The following is a 23,587-nucleotide window of genomic DNA, read 5'->3' on the forward strand; positions in this document are numbered from 1 at the left end:
GCAAGCTGTGATCTTTCCTCAACCTCATAAAGTGCTCCAAGGAATTCTTCCCACCCCTTGGATAGCTCCCTGTTCTCCCCACCTTTTCCCATCAAGCCCAGGTCTGATATCAACCAGGTAAACTTGTTGAGTTCATTGATGATACTTTAGTGGAAAGTTATGACTATGCATATGAGGCGCCTGTCAGCTATTTGCATGTTAAGCCTTTTATCTCTAGCTGTGAATGAAAGGTTTCTCCTCCTTGTTAGAAGAGTTTCTGATTAAGAGGCAGGTGTTCTGGAGTCCCTGAAATCCTCTCAGGTGAGCATCTATACAGATAAACCTGAACCCATGCCCTGAAGAATGGGGGAAGGGGTCCTGGATGGGAAGAGATGACCACGTCTCAGTCCTTGTCCTATCTGTTTCAATGCCCCTGGCAGCAAAGGTCTCTTTACCAACCCCCTTTGTGGGAGAGCATGGGTTGGGTTCACCACCACTCACCACTTTAACCCACAGCACTGTGACTGCCGTGATGGTAAGAATTCTCTTATTCGTCTTTCAGCCATCACAGTATCTAGTATAGTATCTGGTACATACAGGAATTAAATCAACATTTGCTAAGTACACCGATGAGTGAGTGCATGGATCCTGGCTAGCCTCCTTCTTCCCTAAGCCTCTGAAACTCATATTTTTATTTCCAAGAACACTCAAAATAATTTTTGTTGGCATTGTATCATCTCCTGTATCTACCCCCTCATGGCAGTATCCTGGAGAGGATCTCTATGGCTTCCAGGTTATTTGCGTTATTGATGTTGAAGCACCTGAAGGACAGCATAGCCAGGTGATCGGGATGGGGGCGGGGAGTTAGACGGTGAAAGGATGCTTTCTGGGCAAAACAATTCAGTGTGTACAAAGCCCAGAGCCAAGAGAATGCTTCTGGAACTGCCAATGGTTTCATCTGTGGGTGAATGGCCTCCAAATGGGCATGCAAGCTGATGCCAGAAAGGGTCTTATAGGACCGGACCCTAAAGAATCTAGGAGGACATGGAAGCATTTGAAGCAGGATGAAAGGCCTGCAATTAAACGGCATGTAGTGATTGTCATGTACCAGGCGCCAAGCTAAGTACACTGACTACATTATTTCACTTAATCCTCACAACTACTCTTTGAGCTAGGGATTACGCCCATTTTATAGAGGAGAACACTGAGACTTTGGTTGCACTGGCAGCAAAAGGGAAAGCTGATCGTGGTCTGGAGGAGGGAGCATTAGAGTGAACGGAGGGGAGAAGGTGGGTGGAGAGCACATGTCTTCTTTCTCAAGCTTTGGCTGTGAAGGAAGGAGAGCTAGAAAGGGGACGGGGTCAAGAGGGAGTTTGTTGTTCTTGTTGCTGTTGTTGCTGTTTTTAAGATGCATGAGGTGGGTACTTGTTGTCATGCTCAGGCCAAGTACTGGTAGAGAGGGAGAGGCTGCACATAGCCCCAGAGGGAGGCTGATGGTGGAGGACCCTAAGAAGGTGGTGGACCGTGACCCAGGCTGTAAGCAGCATGAACCTCCATGGAAGAAACAGCACCTCTTCTGCTGCAATTGGAAGAGGAGAGAAGAGACAGGAGCAGGTAGAGAAGTGGGGCTGGATGATGTGAGGCTGCAGCACACCTGCTGCTTGCAAACCCCATAGCCACGTGCCCCATCTTCCTGGATAAAAGTCATCAACTGTAGGGAGTCCCCTGGTGGTCTAGTGGTTAGGATTCCGGGCTTTCACTTCCGCGGCCTGGGTTCAATCCCTGATCGGGCGGGGAAGTGAGATCCCACAAGCCACAGGGTGAGGCCAAAAGAAAAAAAGTCACCAATTGTGTCCAGGGTCCCATGTGGTTGTGTAGTAAGAGGAGACCACCCCCGAGGATGATTCTTTTTCCTTTTTTTCCCCAGTTTTATTGAGATATAATTGACATATTGTATAAGTTTAAGGTGTACAACATAACGATGTATGTATAAATTGCAAAGCAATAACCACAATAAATTTAGTTAACATCCATCACAGAGGAGGATTCTTTTTTTCTTTTTTTTTTTTGCGGTACGCGGGCCTCTCACTGTTGTGGCCTCTCCCATTGCGGAGCACAGGCTCCGGACGCGCAGGCTCAGCGGCCATGGCTCACGGGCCCAGCCGCTCCGCGGCACGTGGGATCCTCCCGGACCGGGGCGCGAACCCACGTCCCCTGCATCGGCAGGCGGACTCTCAATCACTGCGCCACCAGCGAAGCCCGAGGATGATTCTTGATTGGCCAGATCCAATTCTTTTGGCTCGGGATGGCTTTAAGGTGGGCATGTGACCCAGTTTTGACCAATGAGATATGAGAGAAGTCTGCTGGAGAAATATAACCTCACCCTTAAGAGACCCCAGGAAGCAACAGCCTTTTCCTTCTTCTAGAAGAAAGTGAGGGTAAGGCACCTGAAGCTGGGGCAGCCGTCTTGCCACCAGCCAGAGGATGAAGATCACCAAAGACGGACGAGTGGAGAGACTCACAGAGAAACACAGCCAGGGCCCTGGCACCCACACCTGCAGCCAGGCAAAACTTGCCACCGAAATGATCCTAATACGTGACACGTTAACTGATGAATTGTGTTTTCCTCCTATATACAAAAGTTCTAAATTTCCCAGGTCAAAGATGTCTATCTGGATGTGAGGAAGAAAAAAGTGAGAAAATGATATGGCCCAGCAGGAGTGTTTTCTTTCTTCTTTTGCCAGAAGACAAGATAAAGTGCACTGGAAAGACGCAAGTTGGAAGAGAGTCGGGAGGATGAAAGTTTGAGGGGTACCCAACTTGTCTCCCCAAAGAATCAGAGGACTTGATGAAAATGATGGACATCCTCAGCGAGGGAGAGGAGAGGTAGGGGGTGTCTGTGCAAAGCCCGATTCTCTCGTGAGGCGCGAAAGCATCGGAGAGTTCCTTTCGGGCGCAGTACGTATAGGCTTCAGAAGTCAACTAGAAGAATGACCTAGAATCACATTGTCCAATACGACAGCTACTAGCTCCAGGTGGCCACCAGCACTTGAATATGGCCACTCCAAGCTGACGTGCTATAAATGTAGAACACACATCAGGTTTGAACAACTTAGAAAACGAAGGGAAAATACGTTGTTAATAATTTTTATATCATTTACATGTTGAAATGATAGTTTTTTGGATATATTGGGTTAAATATAGTATTAAAATGAATTCCCCATTTCTTCTTACTTTTTTAACATGGCTACTAGAAACTTTTAAATTAGATATGTGGCTTGCTTTGGATGGTGCTGAACTAGATTATGAGCCCCTAAGAATCCATAGAGTGGAGCGAGGAGATCCCATCCTCAGAGGCTGTGGGGTGGGCTCTCCATAGGGTGTCCCAGGCCAGGAAGTTCACAGGCACATCTAGACTATCTAACGTGCCCCCGATGGAGCCAACAATGGCATCATCCCTGCCAAATATGCGGAGTGCCAGGATATTGGGTGGCCATGCAGCCACAGTGCTGAGGGGCAGAAAGGGAGCAGCAGGAGATGCTCCCTTATCCAGTGACCCTGGAGGCCCAGCGAGGTTTGAGAGCATGGCAGCTGGGGTGGGTGACAGAAGGTAGAGAGTTGCATTGATCCATTGATCCAGCATCAGGGCTTTCACCAGGCAGTTAGGTGAGATGATAGAAAAAGGGTCAAGGAAGTTAGAGATACTGACCAAACAACGTTTGAAATGGTTAAGTCACGGGTTCAAGGCTAGGAAAAGAGGTAAAACTGGAGGCGAGGGGTTGGGGACTGAGAGATTAGGAGAAAATTAAGGGTCTTGGGACTAAAGTCTTGTTGAGATCGAAGAGAATTTATATTTCTGCAATTTACTCATTCATTTATATCTCATTTATCATCCATCTCAGACAGAGATGGAAAATAGACATAGAGCTTCCATTGACCTCATAAGATTTTGATGTTGATTATGTCTATTCGAAAAAGCTCCTTTAAAAAAAAAAAAAGATTACTACTAAGCCCCTCACCTCTGTACTACTTACCGATTTGTCCCGGGAGATCTTCTTGAAGATAACGTGGTTTGGTGTTGACTTACTGTCCTGCGCGTTGGCCTCCATGTTATCTGTCCCTGGCAGCTTCTTCCCTTTGGGGTGTTGTGTCAGGTTTTAGAGGGCTAGGAAAAGGTAAAATCATCTTAAATATAAAGTCAGGAACATTCTGTGAATAAAACCCATACATGAGATGCTGGACATCCATCAGACATTTCCTTCTACCCGCCTCAATACCCACGTTTGACTAAATAAGGGCTTCGTCTAGTTTGTATTTTACTAGAGTGTGCTTTTTTTGTTTAAAGGTGTTTTATTTTTCCTGATAAGCCTCAGACATTTCTTAGCAAAGCTCACCAGGACGTCCAGATAGATTCCAATGAGAAGGTTTTACTTTGAGACTAAGCCTTGGTATCGTCACATTAAGCCAGACTGAATTTAAAATTCTATCTTGACGATATATTACGGCAATTAAAACAGAAAAAGTCCCTGCAAACCACAGCATAACCACTTCACGAATATCATTTTAAAAATACGTTAAATCCCCAAAAGTTTTGCTCAGCAATTCATACTGAGCGGTGCTTTCCCTTTCCTGCCATCTCTCACCACTCCCCAGCTTTACCCACAACAAAGAGGCCATCTGAGCTGTCTGGAATTCAGTGCGCTCCTTAACAAGCAACGTCCATGAAAACTACACAGAAAAGGTGAAACTGGGACAGACTGACTACACGAAAATGCCAGTCTTCCTGGCGCTGGCTCTTCCCTGCGCCCTGCCCTGAGTTTCTGAGAAGGCTTGTTCGAGGGTGACCACATACCTTGGGCAACCAGCTGGGACGGTCCCAGGAGGTGAGGAGAGGGTCTCTGTGTCCTCCGGGGTGAGCAGGCAGCCAGCCCTTGCTCTGTCTAAACAGATGACCCCACTTGGGCCCTGGCTGACTGGAATTTGTAGGGAATCTGGAGAGGGTGCCCACACCCAGGTCTTAATGTCTAGAAGCCAAATCCCATTTAGGGAGTAGAGTGGCAACTGGATTAGTGCTGAGACGGGAGAAATGGTAGTTTCAGCAGTTCAAAGCATTAGACAAGGGCCCAGAGGGGCTCCCAGCGCAGGAGCTGTCAAGCTTGAGTGGGGATGGTTTGGGGGAGGGATGACAGCTAAATGAAAGCTATTTTATCTTAATCCACTTTGGGTTCTGGAAATAGACTGATTATCCCTTCACTCCTGGTTTCACCAGGAGAAGGGATTTTCAAGAGCTCAACCAAATTGATTAAACTCAGCAGGCAGCTAACGCAACCTTGGGGGCGGGGATATAAACAAAAAGGTCAAGGAGAAGTGTCAGCCTCAAGATAAACCCTGGTGTTATGCAAGCCAAACTAGTCATGTCCCTCTCCTCTGCCCTACGTGCTATTGATTACATCACGAGTCCTGTCAATTTGCCCCCAGTGTCTCCAGAATCTTAGTCTCCCATCCCCAGCGCTCCCTCTTGAGTCCATACCAGCCCCTTTGTTTTCCTGGTCTGACTACATCCTTCTCCACGCTGCAGAGGGGGCTCCCAAGCCCTGAGCAGTCACCCTCCCGCTCAGCATCTCGCCTTGCTCTCAGCTACAGGCGCACAACTTTAAAGCCACACGCTTGAGCCTCCGCCTGCTGTTCCCCATCTCCCTGTACCGCCTCTCGCTGTTTGCTTTTGCCTGGAACCTTCCTCTTCTCCTTTCCTCCTCGACTCTTTTCATCCTTCAGATTCCAGCTCAAGAGTCACTTCCTCAGGAGAGCCTTCCCCAACCTCTCCGACTAGGTTGGAGGCACTATTGCATTCGATGCTTGTACAGGAGATGATTTTACGGTCTCTCTTCCCATACTTGACTCTAGGCTTCATGACGTCAGGGACCCATGCCGTTTTGTTTCCCTTATCTTTGTATTCCAGTGCCCAGAACAGGATACTCAGCGAATGAATGCATGGGATGGTGTGGCCACTAACACATATATGTACTGGACTTGAGCTGGTGTGTGGGAGTGAAGCCAGTCTAAGCAGAAAGTGACGTTTGGGGTGTTAGCATCTATCGAAACACTCCAGTGGCTTCCCACCTAAGTCTGGATAATGTCTGCAAGGCCCTGCATGATCTGGGCCCCCTTCTTCCCACCTCACCCACTTTGCTCCAGTCCACTGGCCTCTTTGCTTTTCTTCAAACCTGCCTCAGGGCCTTTGCATTTACTGTTTCCTCTTCTGGAACACTTTTCCCACAGATAGTCACTTGGCTCACTCCCTTAATTCCTTTGGGTCTTTACTTCAATGTCACCCTATCTATCTATATCCTATTGTGTACCATCTCACCCAACACTTCTGTCCTCCTTCTCTGCATCACCTTTCTCTGTAGCACTTATCAGCAACTGACATACAAGATAATTTATCTTGTTCATTGTCTGTCCCCCCACCCCAACATAAGTTCCAGGACTGTAGAGATTTATGACTGTTTTGTTCCTATCCCATCTCCAGGACCTAGAATAGGGCCTCAGTGGACTTTTGAGCGAATCAATGAGTCACTGGATTGCAACAGTATAATGGCTGGCAATAGCTAAAGTTGGGAACAATTTTAATTTCTAAGGGAGAAAACTTAAAAAATTTTTAACGTAGGAATGCCAGCTAATAAATGCAAAGGGAATGATAGAATTGGAAAAACATCATTTGACGAACTCTGATGGTATTAATCATGCCTTTATGTTTCCTGTAATTCTGATGCTTTGACATCTGAGGCTTTGCTGACCCTGGAGAGACTGCCATCCCAGGGCTAGCTCTTTCCTAGAGAGAATAAATGACTGCTTTTCATATGCAAACCAACCAACGCAGAGCCCATACACCCCAAAGGCCTCCTTTCCTCCTTTGCTGGGCTCTTACACTCTGAGCCACTACTGCCCTGCCCTAATCACCCTGGGGCCAGGTATCAGACAACTGGAGACAGCCCCTGCACTCCAGGGCCTGCTGAAGTAAATAGCCAATCTTAAGTCTGCTTACCCTATCTCACCCGTTCTTGCCCATGGAAACCACAAAAGAACTCTTGCCCATGTTTTCTCCTTGATCCTTCTACCTCCTGACTGGCCCTGGTGCTTCCCCGCGTGGCCTGCCCCCTCTTTTTGGTAACTGTAACAAACTATCTTTTCAACGGCAATCGTCTCCAGATCTGTTGACCTCGCCATAGCTGAATAATAGTAAAACTTACGTTTTAAAATACTGATGACATTATTGACTCAGACAAGGATTCTTTATTGGTGTGAAAATCATTAGGTGAAGTGTGGAAGGGGAGATGGCTATTCCTGTGACACCAAAGTGATGCCATATAGATTATGACTCTTCACAAGGTGCAAAGCCGAACTATACAACAGGGGATCAGCCACAGTCCAATGTCAATCTTTGCATCACAAATGGTGTCAACCAATGTGATGTGTCACCTTGCAGCAGCTGGAATCCATCAAGCCTTTAGACATCACTTCTCGTTTTTAGGAAATACAAGGAATAGTTAAATGAGACCACAAGAGAGCTACCAGATGAATGTAGAAAGTGGCTGATCTCTTTCATAAGTCAATGTCATAGAAAAGAGATGCATTAGATTAAGACACTTAAGGAACATCCAGATGTACTGTGTGGTCCCAAATGGACAAACAGGATGTACAGTCCATTTCTGGCCTGTTGGGGAAATCTGAATATGCTCTAATAATGTATCAGTAATATGTCATATGAGCTCTGACACGTAGGATGGAAATTACTGGACTAGGAAGGTAGAGATTGTGACTGAAGAAGGTCATAGGATGGTATGTACAGTATGATCACATTTTGCAAACGCACAAGTCTATGTATGGATATACATGCACACATGTGTGTTATCGTGCACACTATATGCATAATCTACGAGGACAGACACCAAAGAGCTGACACTGGTGGTCTGTGTGAAGGGAATGTTAGGTTTTGTTTTGAAGAAATCTTTTCTTGTCCCTTAAAAAAAAAAAAAGGAAGAAAAATGACTGGGGCCCTTCATTCAGTGTCCCCATCAGAAGGGCTGCCCTGAGCTGTGGGTGCTCCTGGGACCCCCGTTCTCCTGCAGCTGTGTTAGCTCCAGGCCCCCAAGGGTGCAGGTCTCAGTCACTGACCTGCCAATGCCGGGCAGGTAGGAAAATCTGGGGTGGACTGCATGCCAGACCTCACTCTTTTTGGAAACGGTAGTCTCTGGTAGTCATTCCCAGCCCCTGGTCTGTAATGCATTTTTCTCTGCTTGGTGGAGAAATGAGAAAAATAAGGACACTGTTGTCAGTTTTTTCATAGAACCAAATTATTCAGTATAAAGGACTGTCCTTTGTTCTAAGGTTATGAAGTTCTAAATTTTTCTATTTTTTTTATTTGAAGTTTTAAACTTTTAAATATTAAAATGTCCTTCTTCTTCCTCCCAATCTTTATTGAGATATACTTCACATCCAACCAAATCTACCCATTTTTAAGTGCGTGGTTTGATGATTTTAACCACCACTATGATCAAGACACATTTCCATCACCCCTAAAAGTTCCCTGGCACCCATTTCAGTCAACTCCTGGTCCCAGGTAGCCACTGATTTGCCTTCTGCCATTAGTTTTGCATTTCCTACAATTGATTATGAATTTAAGCATACAGAGAAAGGCTGGAATAGTATAATAAGCACCTACATAGTCAACATGGAGATTCGACAATGAACATTTCACTGCATGTGCTCATCTATCTCTATTGCTTTTTTCCTTTTGAACCATTTGAAAGTAAATTGCAGACACTATGACAATCAACAAATGTCAGAATGCAGCCGCTAAGCCTAAGGACAAAGTGTCCTTCCTTTTATAGAGATGAGCGTAGATGGCAATTTAGAAAAAAAAAAAAAACCCTTACTTGGCCAAAATAAAAAGTTATCCACCTCTTTCTACAATTCTTTTAGAAATTTACTGGTCTATTAATGCTCAAAGTCTAAGAACCACTCACTGGCTATACGATACTTGTTTCTCTGGAGTCAGCATCCAGTGAGAAGCAGCTGCGAGTCCTGTGTTTCATTTCCCAACATCAAACGCAGCACCAGCTCGAGGGGGTGGGGGGTCGGGATATGCAGCTAAGAAGCTTAGAGGTTTTGGGGCTAGGTTATCATCTTAGGGGCTTACTAGGGCACACACATGAGGAAAACTGGTTCAGTCTGCTAACCGTCAACTACAAAATGAAAACCTTGCCTTAGTTTTACTGAAGCAGAGAGCACTTGACAAGTTTGAGGCTACTGTATTTATGCAGAGTGCCAGGGAATCAGAGCTTTTAAAAGCCACCCTCATTTCAACATGTACCACTTAGTCAATTGGCCTTAAGAACAGAGGGCTGTTTTTATGGGCTGGGCTGGCTAATGTCTGAAATCATAAATGCAACCCAACGGGCAGAGACCCTTGAAAAACATTTAGTCTACACTCCATCCCTTGCTTTGATCTCCTCTACCATAGCCACAGAAGTTGTTGAATGCTTCCAGGGACAGGGAAATCACTACCACTTTTCTTTGAAATAGCATGAAGTGTGAGAAAATTTTTTGTAGGATGGAAATCAGCCTCCCATCTACTTCTCTGCGTTGCTCCAAGTTAATCCAATCTCTTCCACACGTCAGTCTTTCATGATTAGAACACAGGTGCTCAAGCCACATGGGCACTGAAACCCTCCCACACCCAGACAGATTTCAAATGTCCGTCTTGAAGCATCACACTGACACCAGTACTTAATGCTCCAGGTTTCTGTGCAGAAGGACCAAGTTGTACAAACGGCCCCAGACTGGAGTCCTGGGCTCCGTTGCTCACTGACGAATCCACTGCAATCTTGAGAAACTAGCTTGGCCTCACTGCTATTTGCTTTTCTCCATCTGTAGAAGGGGAGCCCACGAGCTGCCCTGGCTTGCAGGGTCAGGGAAATGCATCAAATGTGCAGACAAGGTCTTGAAAAGGATCCTGATGGATGTTCCTTCGTCCTCTCTGAGGTGAGAGCTTCTTCACCCTCTGGTCCTGCCACATGGGCCCTGACGCTAGAGGGGGTTTCGATGGTAATGAACTTGGAGTTGACCACAAACTGCGCTGCTTACACCTGAAGTTGAGCAAAATTAGGCAGAGCCTTCTGGAGAAGTTTGTTACACACAATGTGTCCCCTCAGATTCACGTGTTGAAGCCCGTTTACCGCCCAGTGTGACGGTATTTAGAGGTGGGGCCTTTGAATGAGGTCATCAGTGTGGTTCCGATCTGACAGGCTCTCCACTCTCCTTGTGCACAAACAAGTCTCGTGAGCACACAGCTTAGTGGCAGTGAGGCCTCAGGATGAACTGAAGTCTACCCCGCCAGTGCCTGCCGCTCGGACTCCAGGCTCTGGAAGTGTGAGACACTTCTGTTGTTTAAGCCACTCAGGCTACGGTTTTTTTGTTCCTTTTTAAAAATTTCAATGATGTTTATTAAAGAAGTAATAATAGCATGAACAGGGCTTCCCTGGTGGCGCAGTGGCTGAGAGTCCGCCTGCCGACGCAGGGGACACGGGTTCGTGCCCCGGTCCGGGAAGATCCCACATGCCGCGGAGCGGCTGGGCCCGTGAGCCATGGCCGCTGAGCCTGCGCGTCCGGAGCCTGTGCTCGGCAACGGGAGAGGCCACAACAGTGAGACGCCCACGTACAGGAAAAAAAAAAAAAAAAGCATGAACAAATGCAAGGTCTATGATATCTACCCATGCAGGCTACGGTATTTCATTATGGCAGCCCAAGCTGAGCAGGACGAGGGCCCGCGCTTTTCTACAGACAGATCAACTGCTATCGATCCAAAGTTTGGAAAAAAAAATGGACACTAATCCAGTTTAAGAAATACGCTTTTTTGTTGGAACTAGGTAGAGGTGGTGCTCGTACAACACTGTGAATGTGCTAAATGCCATTGTTCAGTTTAAAATGACTAATTTTATGTTAGCTGAATTTCAACTCAGTACATTTAAAAATAGTAGAAAAAGAAATACATTTTTTACACCACGACCCAGTACATACACACATATATACACAACACTCCTATGAAACAATATTTACCCTTGCTAAGTGGTTTATTCTTATTTTTTTAAACTACTCTCCCTCTTACTCTTCCTTTTAGCTGGTTACGATTCACTTTGTTTTTGCTGATTCAATTCTACTAAATAAAGACTTTGTGCCAAGTACTACGTGAATGTCAAGATGTCAAGGATATGATTGATCTTGAGACTTCTGGCTTACGACCTCTTAGAAGCACCTGGGCACGTACTCCGGGGAGCAATGGAATGTATGGCTTTCTATCTAGAAACTAGACCGCGTATAGCTTGTCTTCCTATGGGCCTGGCTCACGAGCATACCTTCCCATTGTCTCTGAAGTCCATTCCTCTGGAAAAATGAAGCCCAAAGCCTGAATTCCCCTGCTCTCTTCTCCAGGTCCTAGGGTTGGACCAAATCCCCAGAGCCTGGCACATAGCAATCTCCAGGGCTACATTCCCAAGTGGGACACAGAGCTTACATGAGGAAAGTCAACCAAATGCAGCGTGGCACACCAGTTGCCAGAACCGCCAAGGCGAGTCCCTTCCCTGTCCCCACTCTGCTCCGCAGTCCCACTCAGAGACCGGGCTGCGCGTGCCACCTGCTCTAGCCAACGGGGTGTAACGGAGGTGACCGGGCAGAGCGACAAGCGGTCCCACAGACGCTTGATTTCTTGCCGCATCATCCTTGTTCCCCTTGCTGATGGCACATTAGCAGTCAGATACGAGTGAGGCCACCCTCTACCAGTTGCCCCCAATCCAGCCGGCTACGCCCGCTCACAGAATCAGGAGAAATAGTACTTGCTTTAAACCATTCCATGTCATGGCAGTTTGTTATGCAGCAAAAAGCTCACCGGATCCTGATTCACTTGTTTCTTTGCTGATTCAGTTCTACTAAATAAAAACTTTACTGAGTGCCCACTGTGTGCCAAGCACCACGTGAATGTCAAGGTGTCAAGGATATGGCTGATCCCAAGACTTCTGGCTTACGACTACTTAGAACCACCTGGTTCTAAGAGGTTGTAATCATAAAAAACATTGGAACAGTCAGGAAAATTTGAATATAGACTGGATAGTGGATAACAGGGTCACTTAATTCGGTGAGGTGTAATTGCGGCATGGTGTCCTTATTAGGTTGGGATGCATGCTGATTCATGGGGAAAATGACATGCTTGAACCTTGCTGTAAAGTACTCTGGCAATGGTACTGAGGGGCAGGTAGGTACACCTTGCTACATTGGTGTTTCCTTCGCCTCCTCGGGTTCTGGACCCCCAGAGACGTGGATGTTCCCATCATGCCTGCCACTCAGGGTTGGAAGAGGGCAGCTCGGCCCCCAGCAAGATGAATAAGAGCAGAAGCGCCTGAAGGGTCCACCATGGCCAGAGCACAGACAGGATGCGAGAAGCGTCTGGAGTGAACACAGGGGAGAGTTCAGCAGCACAGATGGAAACCAGGGCTCCCTGAGGTGAGAGAATCCGATTCTGCCGAGGTGAGGGAGGGAGGCAAGAATCACTTTCTGGATCAGAGTCCAATCTTTCACTGGCACGTACCACACATCCTACATGTTTCTACACAATCTATGCAAATACAGATATATTTCACTTTAGTCAAGATTCCCAAAGTTTATTGGCTTGAAAATTTGGGATTTCTAGTGAGAATGAGCCTTACAGTAAGACACAAGAGAAAAGACGCAGTGGAATAAAGACAAACACGGGCAGCTCATCCTCGCCCCCGAAGAGGCACTTCCCGCTGGCTCACGTGGAGGGCTGGATGGGGCACCAATGCCCACCTGGGGGCCAGGACTCCGGAACAGCCTCTTGCTTCGCTGGGAAACTTCCCCCCATTTGTGAAATGGGATACTTCAGATCTGACAGAATTTGAGCGGCATAGCTTCCTTATTACTATCCAAGACATCTCATAAAAACAAACATTTGTGGCTTCTGCAGCCTGGCAAGCAGTCCTGCACGAGGTTTCATCACTGCCACCCTTCTCTCCCGGTGCTGCACCCAGGCGGCGAGCTTCAGGTCTACATTTCAAATTGTCAGATTCCCCAAGATCACGATTGATCACGGTTGTGCTATAGATGTGAAGACACACAGTAGCTCCGCACACCTTGGTACACTCCAAACCCTGGAATTTCCCAACAAACACGCCCCTGGGGCCTCGGCTGGCCCCTCCCAGCTGAGAGCAGCTTCATTCACTTGCCCCAGTGTCCCCACAAAATATCCTGTGTGCTGTGATATGAAAGATGCATCGGGGCTTCACAAGATAAAGGTAAAAGTGAATGTGTGCACAGTATGTGCTATAAGAATAAGGCACAGAACTTGATATATCACACTATTTTGGGAAACCACCTAGGAAATATAAATTTTAAAAGTCTTTAATTCTCAGCCCGAGATATGCTAACGTCTGGATCAAAGCCCACAACACCTGCAGGGGAGCACGCTAGCTCTAACCAGTCAGGATTCACCTGGGAAATGAAAAAACCCCATGCCCACCTCCCACCCTGACCAATGAAACCAGCAGCACTGGAGGAGGGTCCCAGATGATCTGAGAAAAAGAGAATGAAGACCATGAGCTGGCTGGAAGCATGTTCCACCCAATGGAAGCCATACCTGTAACCCAGCCTTGGCAGTCAGGTGACCTGAAGAGAGCTTTACAGTATGGATGGATCTCAAACTGAAACATCTTTGTTAAGAGCAGAGAGCAGTCCTGCTTCCCTCCAAGGTCAAAAAAAAAAAAAAAAAAACCCCCCCAGGATAATCAGAGGCTACGACAATGTTTACTTTCAGCCTTTTTGAAGAATGAGACTTACCTCCTTGAAGGCGACTGCAACAGGATCCCCACGTTCCGCTTTTTGGGAGATTGCTGGCTGCCTCTGAGACTCCAGATCATGATGGAATCCTGACTCAAGCTGCTGGACTACCGTCTGGTAATGGGCTGGACAGGGGTCCTTGGGGGTGGGGGTGGGATATATCAGGGAGACCCTAATTTGTTATGGCACACGGCCGCTTGCTAGATATCTGAGCTGCTACGAATAAATCACTCTTCAATGAGGAAATTCATGCCCCTTCAGCAAAGAAGAGGCCTGGCGGCTGGGAGATACATACAGTTCACTATCAATCCTGTGAACAAAGTCTGCAGTGCAGGGACAGGAAGCTCGTACTGCTGCAGCGTGGAGCAGACCGCACAGCTGCCGAAATTTCGAAGAGACCCTTTTCTGGTTCCAGTTAAGATTTGCAAATGACGTGAAACTGGAACGCTGACGTTTACAGACAGTAATACCTTGGGCTTAAATGATGAACAATAAGGAAAGGCACGGGGACAGTATTAACCATCATTTACAAATGAATGAATACCAGGAAAACAAATGAAAAAAACCCAGCTTTTCGCCCTTAAGGATAAAGAAGAAGAAAATAACTACCAAGAGGCATGGAGTGTGAAAAGTACATAACAGATTTCTTTTTTATTTACAATCAAGTTCTGTTGGGCAACATAATTAAATAAATAAAAGACATGCCCTGGCCTGTGAATTTCAACTCCCCTCAGCACGAGTTCCCTGAACAGCAAACTGAAAAGGGGAGGCGAGGGCAGAGGAAAGGGGAGAACAGAGCCGCCAACACCATCAGAGGGAGCGCGCAGCCCGTCCTCGCCCTGCTCTAGCCCTCGCTCCCACAGATGTCCAGAGAACAAGTCTGGAAGGAAGAAAATTAAAGTGCGAATGAGTAAGTGATAAAAATATTGGTGTTTCAGTCACTCAAGGAACTAGAATTTTATAAACGAGTAAGATGGTAAAGATAAACGTTTAAAAAAAAAAATGCATAGGCCAGTTTCTTCCCAGCCTTACTCGCAAGTCCCGAAATCGAAAGACGGCATTCCCATGCTTCCTGGAATGGGCTTCCTGCACTAAAGCACCGAGGGGGTATTGCACATAGGCTTGGCAAAGGGGCAGCGACCCGGAACTACTGGCTCCAGGGTAATACACTGGAGGCCTCCAATCCCACACCACCGGCAACTGTAACCCCAGCACAGCCGGGAAGAAGGGGGCGGCCCACCTTCTGAGAAGCTACAGATGATCCGGGAATACAGTCTTTATTCCTGCAGCTCACCCGCTTCTCTGGAAAAAGGGTTGTGCACTTCTTCTCCTACCCACTGCCAATTTTTTTTTTTTTTTAAACCAAATTGAGATTTATTTCTCGACCAAGAGATAGATATGTAGAACTGGAGGGGGGGAGGGGAGGGAGGAAGGAGTTTTGAAGAACAGTTGCTTTCTAAGAACAGTTTAGGAGGCCTAAGGAAATTCCAACTGTGATCAGGTGAGATCAGAGTAAGAGCCTCGTAATAAAGACACAGACCAGCAGGGGGGACCACAGTCCCACTGTCCCTGTGGGCTACCTGAGGGCAGGGGTAATCCCACCTGGGTTTCTGTTAATCCATGATTAAAGCAAGTTCCCTGGGAAAATGACCCCAAGGTGACAGGACCTTCATCAGGCCAGAACCGACTTTGGAAGGACGGGAGAAAGCACAGGGGAGAAGCAACACCCGGTACAGGGGGCGTCTGCGGCACCGCCGCCCAGGGAAGAAGCCGGCAGGTGCCTGCACTCCCCCCGCTGAGGTATGCAAGATCAGAGCCAGTAGTGTTTCCCACTTGAATCAAGGCAAGAACCTGAACCTCTGCTGAGCGACCGCAGCATCAGGTTTTTCTCAGTGTTACTCTTTCAGGCCACGGGACCTCAGCCACGACCCTCGGGAGCCCTGCTCAAAGGCAGGCTACTGCGCCCCACGGCTCGAGCTCTTCTCTGGAGGTCAAAGCCACAGCCCAGGCGCCACCTGCCAGGACAGAGCCGTGGGGCCCGCGTGCCCCTCCAGCTTCTGATCCGCTCTCTCCTGACGAGGTGCCCTCAGTACTCTGACCACAGCACAGCTTTGCTTCCTTTGTCCACGCTGACGACATGGGAGCCGGCAGGCGACCAGGCCACGGCGTTGATCGCTGAGCTTCAAAGGGAGAGGTCGGAACGCGGGTGAGACATTCGTGGGCCGAGCACAGGGCTCCCTCGCCATCAGGGCGTCAGGCTTGTCCCAGCGCCCGTTTTACTCGCCGGTGTGGCTCCCACGCACAGACAGGCGCTTAGAGAGCAAAAGAACTTGGAGGAACCCTGCCTTGATTCTAGGAGGTAGTTTGGAATGAAAGGAGTCAGGCCTTATCAAGTCTACCCTAAGGGAGTAGCTCTGAGTTAAGCAAAGAGCCTCTGACGAGCACCTCAGGGCAACTGGCTGAGGAGCGGGGAGGCACCACCACAGCGAGGGCGGTGAGGGGTGGTCCCGGGGGGCCCTGGGCCTGGGTTCTAAGAGCAGCTGGGCTTGGGGGACACAACAAAGCCGAGAGGAAAAGGGGCCTGGATGAAAGTAAAAAGCACGTGAAAATCGGCGTTTACAGGCAGTCGATTTCCTGAGGAAAGGGGCTTAGAAGGGGGAGAAGGGGAGCCAGAGAGGAAGGAGAGCGGTGAAGGGGCAAGAGCAAGACAGGAGGCGCCACATGACGAGAGACAGAACGCGGGGCTCTAACCTCCTCCAGTGGCCATACCCTAACTGCTCTAGCTGGAACGGTCTGAAATGTAAATAAGCAGGACGCTGCTGTCTGCTGTCCGGGGAGAAGGGCCCCAGCTTCCCTCCACTAACCTGGCTCACAGTAGAGCGTGTGAGTGGACACTGCCCTCGTGGGGTCGACTCGGGTCCACGCCCGAAGAGGACGTGACCCCTGGGATGGAGTCACAGGCCTGCTCACCACCTCAGAGGGGCTGACATCTTACCTGTGATGCTTTGAAAGGACCTTCTCCACTTTCCCGGAGAGCACGCTCCAGATGTAGAGAGAGCCCTCGGCTGAGCCTGCTGCCACGTAACTGCCGTCAGGGCTGCAGGACACATGAGACAAGAAACGGCGTCTACCACCCACCCCCAACTCAGCGTCTTCCCGGACCCCTCCCCAGGAAGTCATGTTTACTCTTCGCTTACGAGTCAAACACGTGACCATTCCCGTGTACCCAGAAACCAGAAGATGCTCTTCACAACCGCTTTGGCCAAAGCCGCTTCGCCCTATCATCTGGCCTCACCAGCTAATGAAAAATGGTGCCGCTGCATTACTTCTTGGGGCCACAAGTCCCTAAGCATCTCTCAGACTCAAACATAGCACATAGGGAGGTCAAAGTCAACCCCCAAATGGTGAAGGGTTTCTTGCAGTTGATGGACTGCCTCGTTATACGGTGCAGTGAAAGCAGAAAAGGAAGGAAGCATCGACTGTAGAGAAGCTTCTCCACGATATTGGCACTGACCATGACAATGTATTTGGGAGAACAGCCATGCGTGGAAGGGAGAAGAGGAAAGGGAAACCACCCCCTCTCCAGAGAGCCTATTCTGCTCTGTTCCAGGGGACACCACCCTTCCCAAAAAGCTCTCGAAGAGTTCTCATGTAAATGAGTAAAGAGAGGGGAACCTGATATACCCAGAACAAACCAACTAGCCATTATTAGATTTTGAACTGGGACACAGTTTCACGCAATCACAGAAGGGACACTTTAGAGAGGAAGGAACAGTGACAGTGACCTCTAGGACTGAACGTGCAGCTTCATTCCTGGACACCTGCGCGTGTGGAGGCACCGTACAGATGTAGCTCGTTTCCCCAGTGGGAAGATGCCTCTGCTCTAACCTCCGCGGTGAACCACGCTGGGGGCGCGGGCGCGACGGGAGGAGCACCACCACTAACCTGAACACAACTCTCGTCCAGTCGGAGCCGCACTTGAAGCCCGGCGCGCTGCAACAGACGACAGGGCACCGTTACCCCCAGAGTCCATGCGAACTTGGGATGTGCGGGCAAGTCAGGCTTCTGGCCTTCTCACAACCCTCTGAAAAATCAGCAAGACTCAGATGAAACCCAACCAGAGTGTCTTCAGTTACCTGAATGTCTGTCTGACGGCATTTATTCGTAGGTCAATAATTTTTAGCAGGTCATCTCGGGAGCAGCTGAGGAGTTCAGTTCTTTCTGGGTTTAAGTCCAGGGCAGTAATCTTTCCCAAGAGCTCCATCTCTCGGACGATACTCTCTGATCTAGGAAAAAGATGGAAAGTCTGAGAAAACCTAACACAGAAAGGTCAGAACTTCCCCATTTCAACCAGGATGGCATGCCACGAAGAAAAGGAGGAAGGAGAAAAGGCAACTGAACTAGAATACAATACTCTTCAAGGACGGTGAAAATGCTCCCACGCCCACACAAATAATCTCAGTCCTGGCTTTTATTATTTTCCCATCAATAGATTCTATCAGTAGTTGTGAGTACTAGAACTCTAAAACTGGTAAGGATTAATTTCCTTGCCTGTTTCTGAAATGATACAGTAACTGCCAATCAGAGCTTCTGATCAGCATGAACTAAGCAGGGCTACTATTTAATTAGTATTACTTCAATTTTGTCATTTCAACTTATCCAAAGGGACGTAAACCGCGTTAGCAGGTCTGGGCTGCCTTATATGGACAAATGTGTGGGCTCTCCAGGCTTCCTGTCATACAAAGTAAAGCTCGGGGACCCTCCAACTCATCCCAGTGACTCCAGATGTGGAACCGGGGCACCCTGGCAACCCCTTCTCCTTCCTTGTCTTCTCCCAGCTCTCCTCTGGGCCGCGGTCCACACCCAGGTCTGTGCTCAGCAGTCCTGGGCTGGGCCCTGTTGGTGATACAGCCAAAGGAGGTGCAGGCCCTTCTGGACTCATTCATTCTGTTGTAAACTTTCGATGAAATGATTTCCCACCTCAAACCATAACCAAGTAAGAGAGTTTATCTTACTGTTGCCGCTCCACCTCCCTGGGACTTGGGGTCTTCATCTGTCAAATTAGGGGGGAGACCAGGAGGAGCCTTCTAACATCCAGCTTGGCTCTAAAATTCCTTACTCCCGGTTCAAATTTCTGCCAACCAGTACCCCTGAAACTAATCACCAATTACCTACACCTCCTAACCAACTGTCCTCATTCTAACAGGACTCCTGTCCCTTCTACTGCCCCCACCTTGGCCCATCAACAGGACTCCAGCTTTCTCCCCCTTTCCGCCACTCCTCCCTCCTTGGGCAGCTCCCTGTACTGCCCTCCTGTTGCTTCACAGGCGGGCTCTGACTAATTCACTCTCATGTCTTCAAAGTCCTCCTGTGAGGACGTCTCATTTTTTCTCCCAGCCAACCTCTCAAAACTTTTGTTTTTCCAAATGTCTATTAGAAACCTCAAATTTATGTCCTTTTCTGAACATGTTCACTGCGTCCTCTTCCTAAATCTGTCATTTATTCTGCATCTTGCTTTACTTCTCTCCTTCCTCACCCTCCACATCCAACTTGTAACAAACCCCATCCAGATCCCCCCTCCACTGCCTTGAGTTCAGATCCTCAATGCTTTACTGATTTCCCGCTCCCCAGTACACCCTTTAAAACTGCCACCAATGCAATCTACCACACTCTCATGAAGCAATCCTTTACTCAACACCCAACGACTTATGAGATCAAGTCATCTACCAATGGCGTCCAAAGCCCGCAGCAATCTGATCCCAGCCCACCCTATTGGTCTCATCTGCCCTCGCCTGACCTGCCAGACTGCCCTGCTCTGGCCTGGAATGTCCCTCAGGGGCTCTTCTGCAACGTGAAGCCTACTCACTCCTCAGGACTCATCTTGACAGACGGTCTCTAACATCCTTGGACAAGGGCTCCTGGCCCTACTTCAACACACCCTGCAGACGTGTGTCTCTGTCTTCTCGACTACACTTGAAACCACCTAACAACCTCGTTGTTCATCTGTTTGTAAGTACATAGGGCATGCTCAGAGGTGACTGTTGAATGTGACCGTCTACTTCAGGGTAAAGAATATCAAACTGAGAAGATAATGTGGACTGGAGCTCATTTCTGCCATTTCCAGGGACTTTAAAAACACAACCCACACACAAGACACCATCACAGTTCTGCCACATACAGACCCTCCCATCTGCCTCCCCAGCAAGCTCCTGGGTGTTTTACCGGATGTCCCAGAAACGAATTTTCTTGTCAAAATGTCCACTCATCACACACTGCTCTGTGCAGACAATATCATTGCAGCTGGATCCGGCAAATACCGTCTTTATGCCTGAAAGACAACCGAACACGAAGAATCAAGCAGAGGCCCCTCTGCGGCTGTGCACGCAACACTGCTGCGCTCTCACCCTAAGTAATCAGAACTACTTATTTAAATGAAGCTTCAAACTTGAAAAACAGTCACTGCGCCAGCGCCACTCAGCATGAGGCTGGACTTTCAAAGTTTATCACACTAAATGCAGGCTTTAACGTGGAAACAAACACCTCTGAGGTTAATATCTAATCATTCATAGACACAGAGAGACTGAATTTCCTCACAGACTTTGCTGCGTAGATCCCAGAGTTTGAGGGTCCGGTCGTGACTTCCAGAAACAATACGCGCATTGTCCAGCAGGAACTTGGCAGACAGCACTTTGCCGCTGTGTCCCGTGAGTGTATGCTAAGGGAAAGAACACAACCAGGGTAAACCTCCGGGGCGCCACACTGGGAGAGTCAGCGGCAAACTGCCAGGGAGCCAGCTTCTCCAAACACCCTGAGATCTGGTCAGGAACACGCAGAGAGAAAAGGAGGAGCAGCTCAGGGAAAACACCCAGAAAGCCTGTCTTTGGGTATTGCCCGGGGTGAGGTCTCAAGAGGAAGAGGATAAACCTCCCACCGCCAATAAAACTAAAAAAAAAGGTAATGAAAAAATAAATGAAAGCTCCAACACCACAGCACAAACTTCACATGACCATGCCCTCAAAATAAGGGAGGAGCAGGCAGAGGACCTCAACAGACATTTTTCCAGAGAAGATATACAGATGGTCAATGGACACATGAAAAGATGCTCAATATCACTGGTCATCAGGGAAATGCCAATCAAAACCACAACAAGATTATCACTGCACACCCGCCAGAACTTCTATTATCAAAAAGACAACAAGTAACAAGTGTTGGTGACGATGTGGAGAAAAGGGAATCCTCGTACATTGCTGGTGGAAAAGTAAGTTGGTGAAGCCACTATAGAAAACAACATGAAGGGTCCTCAAAAAATTCAAAATAGAAACCCCATACGATCCAGCAATTCTACTTCTGGGTATTTTTCCAAAAAAAAACCCCAAAACCACTAATTTGAAAAGATATATGCCCCTCTATTTTCATTGTACCATTAATCACAACAGTCAAGATATAGAAGCAACCTAAGCGTCCAATGATAGACGAATGGATAAAGACACGGTACATATATACAGTGGAGTATAAGTCATAAAAAAAGAATGAAATCTTGCCCTCTGTGACAGCATGGATGAATGTAGAGGGTATTATGCTAAGTGAAATGAGTCAGACAGAGAAACACAAATACCATATAATTTTACTTATACGTGGAATCTAAAAAACAAATCAATACCTTACAGAACAGAAAGAGACTCACAGAGAACAAGGTGGTGGTTGTGTGGGGTGGGAGTGGGGGTCTGGGTGAAAAAGGTGAGAAATGAAGAGGTACAAGCTACCAGCTACAAAACGGTCACGGGGATAAAGGTACATACAGCACGGGGAGTACAGTTAATACTGTAGTAACTTTGGTGACAGGTATAACTAGACTTACCATGGTGATCATTTGGTAATGTACAGAAATAACAAATCACTATGTTGCGCACCTGGAACTAACATAGTGTTGTAGGTCAATTCTTCTTCAATTTAAAAAAAAGTATATACAAAAACTGTATAATAAAGTACTCAGTAAAGGCTCTACTACAGAAAGTATACAGAACACAAATAGGATATCTGTATTTAGTCTTATTAGCCAATGAAATGGAAAAGAACAATGTATATACTAACGGTATCTATTTAATATTATTAGATTTGTGCTGCCACGTTAATCTTACATGTTATAGAAAAATAACATGTTTGTCTTCTCCCAAGTGTTTAAAAAATACATGTAGACATTTCCTGAATCTGTATTCTTTATTGAGGCTTGTCACATTTTAAGCTGTTAATTATACAACTTAAAAGGGGCGGAGGGCAATCAGAGGACCTTCTTGAAATAAGCTCTATTACAGATACCGGTCTGTATTGTTCTTGCAATTTTCTGTAAGTCTGAATTATATCAAATTACAAAATTTTTAAATCTTGGATTTTACTAATGTCTCAGAAAGTCAGTCTCCTATTTAAAGTCAGAATAGACAGGTTCACCAGAGGCATAATTTAGCAATATAAAAGGAAACATCAGGGGCTTCCCTGGTGGCACAGTGGTTAAAAATCTGCCTGCCAATGCAAGGGACACGGGTTCGAGCCCTGGCCCGGGAAGATCCCACATGCCGCGGAGCAACTAAGCCTGTGCGCCACAACTACTAAGCCTGCGCTCTAGAGCCCACGAGCCACAACTACTGAGCCCATGTGCCACAACTACTGAAGCCCACGCGCCTAGAGCCCGTGCTCCACAACAAGAGAAGCCCGCGCACCGCAACGAAGAGTAGCCCCTGCTCACTGCAACTAGAGAAAGCCCGCACGCAGCAATGAGGACCCAACACAGCTAAAAAAAAAAAAAAGATTCTTAAAAAACTAAAAGGAAACATCAGGACTCTTTAAATAAACAATTAAAACTCCTAGGGGTTTTTCAATCAGAGGTCTCAGCTTGAAATGTCAGATCATAACCACAGACACCAGCATTCCCAACAATCAAATCTTTTCGTGACTAGCTGTTAGATGCCAACCATGGCGTCTTTCCTGGGCTACCAAGCAACGCAGAACTGGGTCATAACCGAACGTCAGTGTGCTTTGCCCGCCACAGCACTACTGGAGCCCAGTGGGAGAGAGGCGGCTGGGGATGGTGAGGATGCCGCACTTTCCCTACTTTTCAATATGGATCAACATAGTCATGTGTGGAAACTTCAAAGGCTCAGAAGATATACAGGTATTCACTAATAATTTCTTTATAATTTTTTTTAAAATAAATAAATTTATTTATTTATGGCTGTGCTGGGTCTTCGTTTCTGTGTGAGGGCTTTCTCTAGTTGCAGCGAGCGGGAGCCACTCTTCATCGCCGTGTGCGGGCCTCTCACTATCGCGGCCTCCCTTGTTACGGAGCACAGGCTCCAGACGCGTAAGCTCAGTAGTTGTGGCTCACGGGCCTTGTTGCTCCGTGGCATGTGGGATCTTCCCGGCCCAGGGCTTGAACCCGTGTCCCCTGCATTGGCAGGCGGATTCTTAACCACTGCGCCACTAGGGAAGCCCCTATAATTTTTTTTTAAAAAAAAGAAAAGGCTTTTTTTTTGGGGGGGGGGGGTTGCTGCGCTGCATGGCTTGTGGGATCTTAGTTCCCTGACCAGGAACTGAACCCGGGCCCTCGGCAGCCAAAGTGTGGGGTCCTAACCACTGGAACGCCAGGGAATCCGTCCCCCCCACCCCCCCCAAAAAATGAGCAGCTTTTAAAAGACCCCAATATACTTAC

General features: G+C 47.6%; 2 protein-coding genes and 1 non-coding gene across 6 annotated transcripts in view; all 3 read right to left on the bottom strand.

Annotated features, from left to right (window-relative positions):
• The window catches only part of SAG (S-antigen visual arrestin), a 31,743-nt gene extending 26,808 nt beyond the window's left edge, over positions 1-4,935 (bottom strand). Inside the window, exons 1-2 of one of the 3 annotated variants that reach the window (XM_029225322.1) lie at positions 4,832-4,935; positions 4,014-4,144 (exon numbers count right to left, since the gene is read on the bottom strand). In XM_029225322.1, the coding sequence (XP_029081155.1) occupies positions 4,014-4,088 (75 nt within the window). In that variant the 5' untranslated portion in view covers positions 4,089-4,144; positions 4,832-4,935. Of the gene's footprint in view, positions 1-4,013; positions 4,149-4,831 lie in introns of those variants that run through there. The other 2 variants (XM_029225320.1, XM_029225321.1) reach the window with 2 other exon arrangements.
• Positions 4,936-14,507: 9,572 nt separating this feature from the next.
• The window catches only part of ATG16L1 (autophagy related 16 like 1), a 47,203-nt gene continuing 38,123 nt past the window's right edge, over positions 14,508-23,587 (bottom strand). For both annotated transcript variants that reach the window (XM_029224953.1, XM_029224952.1), the window contains 6 exons: positions 20,479-20,599; positions 20,107-20,212; positions 18,021-18,170; positions 17,830-17,877; positions 16,880-16,981; positions 14,508-16,064 (listed from right to left, as the gene is read on the bottom strand). In XM_029224953.1, the coding sequence (XP_029080786.1) occupies positions 15,971-16,064; positions 16,880-16,981; positions 17,830-17,877; positions 18,021-18,170; positions 20,107-20,212; positions 20,479-20,599 (621 nt within the window). In that variant the 3' untranslated portion in view covers positions 14,508-15,970. The remainder of the gene's footprint in view (positions 16,065-16,879; positions 16,982-17,829; positions 17,878-18,020; positions 18,171-20,106; positions 20,213-20,478; positions 20,600-23,587) is intronic.
• LOC114897338 lies at positions 22,763-23,005 on the bottom strand. The gene has a single exon (XR_003794064.1).

This window comes from Monodon monoceros, unplaced genomic scaffold (assembly GCF_005190385.1).
Source record: "Monodon monoceros isolate NGI ecotype Baffin Bay Population unplaced genomic scaffold, NGI_Narwhal_1 Super_Scaffold_16, whole genome shotgun sequence".
Lineage (NCBI taxonomy): Eukaryota > Metazoa > Chordata > Mammalia > Artiodactyla > Monodontidae > Monodon > Monodon monoceros.